This window comes from Sebastes umbrosus, unplaced genomic scaffold (genome assembly GCF_015220745.1).
Source record: "Sebastes umbrosus isolate fSebUmb1 unplaced genomic scaffold, fSebUmb1.pri scaffold_76_arrow_ctg1, whole genome shotgun sequence".
Taxonomy (NCBI): domain Eukaryota; kingdom Metazoa; phylum Chordata; class Actinopteri; order Perciformes; family Sebastidae; genus Sebastes; species Sebastes umbrosus.
This window is the reverse complement of record NW_023618537.1, coordinates 1-5,000: the sequence shown is the minus strand read 5'-3', so window position 1 is coordinate 5,000 and position 5,000 is coordinate 1. Positions and strand designations below refer to the sequence as shown.

Genomic DNA, 5,000 nt, shown 5'->3' with positions numbered 1-5,000 from the left:
AGGTCTGTTATACATAGCAACAGTCTGCTATACGTAGCTATGGTCTGATATACGTAGCGACAGTTTGCTATACGTAGCTTAGGTCTGCTATACGTAGCTTAGGTCTGTTATACGTAGCGGCGGTCTGTTATACGTAGCGACGGTCTGCTATACGTAGCGATGGTTTGCTATATGTAGCTTAGGTCTGCTATACGTAGCGTCGGTCTGCTATACATAGCAACGGTCTGTTATACGTAGCCAAGTTCTGTTATACGTAGCGTCGGTCTGCTATACGTAGCATCGGTCCTGTTATACATAGCAACGGTCTGTTATACGTAGTGACGGTCTGTTATACGTAGCACATCAACTCTAAAACCTTGTTAGTTTTGAACCTTTCAGTGTAAAAGCTCAATAAAACCTTATGCAAACAACAAAACAACGGAGCTTTTATTTTGACAGTTTATTACAAAGTAAAATACAAAACAAACTTTATTTACAGGTAGAAAACACTGAACGAGCCACTGAAACATCAGGTGATGTGTTCAGGTGATGTGTTCAGGTGACGGTTATTCAGGTGATGCATCCATGTGATGCATCCAGGGTGATGTTTCAGGTGATGTGTGCAGGTGATGCGTTCAGGCGATGTGTGCAGGTGATGCGTTCAGGTGATGCGTTCAGGTGATGTGTTCAGGTGATGTGTTCAGGTGAGGGTTATTCAGGTGATGCGTTCAGGTGAGGTGTTCAGGTGAGGGTTGTTCAGGTGATGCGTTCAGGTGAGGTGTTCAGGTGATGTGTGCAGGTGAGGTGTTCAGGTGAGGGTTGTTCAGGTGATGCGTTCAGGTGAGGTGTTCAGGTGATGTGTGCAGGTGTTGTGTTCAGGTGAGGGTTGTTCAGGTGAGGTGTTCAGGTGAGGGTTGTTCAGGTGATGCGTTCAGGTGATGAGTTCAGGTGATGTGTTCAGGTGAGGGTTATTCAGGTGATGTGTTCAGGTGATGCGTTCAGGTGATATGTTCAGGTGATGCGTTCAGGTGATATGTTTCAGGTGATGTGTGGCAGGTGATGTGTTCAGGTGAGGGTTATTCAGGTGATGCGTTCAGGTGAGGGTTGTTCAGGTGATGCATTCAAGTGATGTGTTCAGGTGATGCGTTCAGGTGATGTGTGCAGGTGATGTGTTCAGGTGATGCGTTCAGGTGATGTGTGCAGGTGATGTGTTCAGGTGATGTGTTCAGGTGAGGGTTGTTCAGGTGATGTGTTCAGGTGATGCGTTCAGGTGATGCGTTCAGGTGATGCGTTCAGGTGAGGGTGGGGGGGATCCTCCTCCATAGACCTCCACACAGACAGTTCTTGATCCAGCGCTGCTCCCACTGCTTCATGGCGTTCGTCTTGTTTGGAGAGCGAAGCATCGTCACACAGCCGCACCTGAACACACCACACAACATTTACATGTTACAACGTTCCTTTAGAGGTTCCTTTAGAGGTTCCTTCAAAGGTTCCTTCAAAGGTTCCTCATGTTTCCTAGAACACGTCTAACGGTACATTCACACCAAACGTGAGGGGAACTTTTAGTGACATAAAGCTGAAGCGGAAGAAACAGGTGAGCGTGCTGTGACATCACTTCCTGTGGACTCACCTGGTGCAGGCCTTGCTCTCCTCTGTGGGACAGACGCCCATATGGACACAACGCAGGTTGTCCATCTTCTGAGAACCGGGACTCCTGCAGGCACAGATGGATCAGAGGTTAACGGGTTCTTTATACTTTAACATGTGATAATGTCAGTGTGTTGAACCGGCAGCCCGTCAGTGAGTCCAGGTCCAGGTGCAGCTCCAGGTGTGTGTGTTACCTGGTGAAGACCTCCAGCGGGGCGGTGGAACCCACTCCGGGCAGAGACGAAGCCTTTCCAAACTGCAGCCTCAGCGGGTGTTTCCCCTGCAGCTTGACGATGACGCCGTCGTTGACCGGGAGCCAGTCCATACCGGGAACCAGCAGCTGGCTGGGCAGCAGGCAGCACTCGTCTATCAGGGTCTCATCGGGGTCCTGGGGGGGGTCCGTCGTCCCGGCTGAGACACAGAGGAGTGGGGTTAGTCGGTGAGGACACAGGTTCTGGGATCAGTGAGGTGATGTGGGGGGGTCTTACAGCAGAGCCACAGCTTGGTGAGCAGCCTGAACAGCAGCTGCATGCTGTCCTGGTTGTCCGACGTGGCCGTGAAGGTCGGCAGGCAGCCGGCCTTCAGCAGACCCCAGATCCGGATCATCACCAGCATCTCCCTCAGCATCCCCAGAGACGCACCGTCCCTCATGAAGCCGAACCCCGGCCGGACCATGGAGCCCTGCAGGACCGCAGAAACCACAGGACAGGGGCGGAGCACCGCGGGACAGGACCGGCGCACCAAAGGACAGGACCGGAGCACCACGGGACAGGACCGGAGCACCACAGGACAGAACCAGAGACCACCATCAGCTCAGTTTGGGTAGTTGTTGTTGTTGTGGACTAACCTGTGTGGTGTTCTCGTTAGCTCACCTGGTTGGGCAGGTTGGCCAGCAGGTAGAGGACAAAGTCTCCCACCCACTGGATGAGCTGCTGCAGGGACTGAAGGGGGGGGCCATCCAACACAAACTCCTCCGTCTTCAGATTGATCATCACCTTATCAATATCTGAGGAGACACACAGTGATCAATCATTGATCATCATCTCACCTGTCCCTCAGGTGTCTCACCTGTGTCGATATCTCACCTGTCCTTCAGGTGTCCTCACCTGTCCCTCTCACCTGTCCCTCAGGTGTCTCACCTGTGTCGATATCTCACCTGTCCTTCAGGTGTCTCACCTGTCCCTCTCACCTGTCCCTCAGGTGTCTCACCTGTGTCGATATCTCACCTGTCCCTCAGGTGTCTCACCTGTGTCGATATCTCACCTGTCCCTCATGTGTTTCACCTGTCCCTCTCACCTGTCCTTCAGGTGTCTCACCTGTCCCTCTCACCTGTCCCTCAGGTGTCTCACCTGTGTCGATATCTCACCTGTCCCTCAGGTGTCTCACCTGTGTCGATATCTCACCTGTCCCTCATGTGTTTCACCTGTCCCTCTCACCTGTCCTTCAGGTGTCTCGCCTGTGTCGATATCTCACCTGTCCCTCAGGTGTCTCACCTGTGTCGATGTTCTTGGCACAGATCTCGGTGAGTCTGTCTCCTGGACTGTGGGTGTTGAGGACGTGGGGCCTCAGCAGAGACTTTAAGGTGGAGCTGATGGCGATCAGCAGCAGTTTGGCGTGGAAGTCGCAGGCTCGAGCAGCCGTCGCCGTGGAGAGTTTACAGAGAGACGCCTTCACCGCCACGATACGCGTCGCCAGAACCTGAGACAGACATCGTACCGCTCTTTAATCCCTGTTAGCAGTCGAACCGTCAGTTTGCATGTTCACACTGAAAGTAGTTGAAGAGTCGGCTGGTACGAGGATAAAGCAGCTGAAGTGAAAGATCTGAAAGTTGTCAGACTGTCAGTGACAGAATAAATCAGAGTTCAGCTAACCTGTAATGCGTGAAAGCAGTTGAAGTAGGGGAGATAGTTGATGTGGGGGAGATAGTTGAAGTGGGGGAGATAGTTGAAGTGGGGGAGATAGTCGATGTGGGGGGGAGATAGTTGAAGTGGGGGAGATAGTTGAAGTGGGGGAGATAGTCGATGTGGGGGGGAGATAGTTGAAGTGGGGAGAGATAGTTGAAGTGGGGGATAGTTGATGTGGGGGAGATAGTCGATGTGGGGGGGGAGATAGTTGGGAGATAGTTGAAGTGGGAGAGATAGTTGAAGTGGGGGAGATCGTTGATGTGGGGGAGATAGTCGATGTGGGGGGGGAGATAGTTGAAGTGGGGGAGATAGTCGATGTGGGGGGAGATAGTTGAAGTGGGGGAGATAGTCGATGTGGGGGGAGATAGTTGAAGTGGGAGAGATAGTTGAAGTGGGGGAGGATAGTTGATGTGGGGGAGATAGTCGATGTGGGGGGGAGATAGTTGAAGTGGGGGAGATAGTCGATGTGGGGGGAGATAGTTGAAGTGGGAGAGATAGTTGAAGTGGGGGAGATAGTTGATGTGGGGGAGATAGTCGATGTGGGGGGGGAGATAGTTGAAGTGGGGGAGATAGTCGATGTGGGGGGGGGAGATAGTTGATGTGGGGGAGATAGTCGATGTGGGGGGGAGATAGTCGATGTGGGGGGGAGATAGTTGAAGTGGGAGAGATAGTTGAAGTGGGGGAGATAGTTGATGTGGGGGGGAGATAGTCGATGTGGGGGGGGAGATAGTTGAAGTGGGAGAGATAGTTGAAGTGGGGGAGATAGTTGAAGTGGGGGAGATAGTTGAAGTGGGGGGGAGATAGTTGAAGTGGGGGGGAGATAGTTGAAGTGGGGGGGAGATAGTCGATGTGGGGGGGAGATAGTTGAAGTGGGGGAGAGATAGTTGAAGTAAAAGATCTGAAAGTAGTTGGACTGTCAGTGACAGAGTAATCAGAGTTTAGCTGACCTGTAACGGGTGAAAGCAGTTGAAGTGTCAGTTGAAATGATTTTTTGTCCTTTAAATAAAAAAGAAAAAAGAAACGATGTGATCTTGAAGTCAAACCAGTTTTAAGAGACATATTTCCGGTTCTGAAAGTATTTAAATAAGAGAACACTAACGCCGTTCTCCCATCATGCCTTGCTGACCTGCTGCAGCGCCTGGTTCTGCCTCATGTACTCCTCGTGCAGCTTCTCCACCAGGTTGTGGACCATGGTGGGCTGCACATGCAGCAGCACGTCCCACCAGTCGTAGCCCGTCACCATGCAGTACTCCAGCAAGAACAGCAGGTGGCGCAGCGTCGTGTTCATCTCCAGCACCTGACCCATCGACGGCGACACCCGCAGCATGTGGAGCTGAGGAGGAAACGCCGTTAACCAGCTGACAGGTAGACGTGTCTTAACAGCGGCGGCTTCCTGACCGGCAGGTATTCAGGTGGACTCACCTTGCCGTGGTTGTCGACTCCGGCCAGTGCCAGTGAAGTCCAGGAGAT

General features: G+C 52.3%; 1 protein-coding gene across 1 annotated transcript; it reads right to left on the bottom strand.

The window, feature by feature from the left end:
- Positions 1 to 424: 424 nt before the first annotated feature.
- Positions 425 to 4,997, bottom strand: med16 (mediator complex subunit 16; the record flags this gene model as incomplete). Its single annotated transcript, XM_037763284.1, has 8 exons — positions 425 to 1,398; positions 1,610 to 1,693; positions 1,821 to 2,037; positions 2,115 to 2,307; positions 2,499 to 2,632; positions 3,120 to 3,324; positions 4,657 to 4,863; positions 4,953 to 4,997. Coding segments are annotated over 8 exons (1,212 nt in total), but the record flags the coding sequence as incomplete, so codon positions are not given.
- Between the last annotated feature and the right edge of the window lie 3 nt (positions 4,998 to 5,000).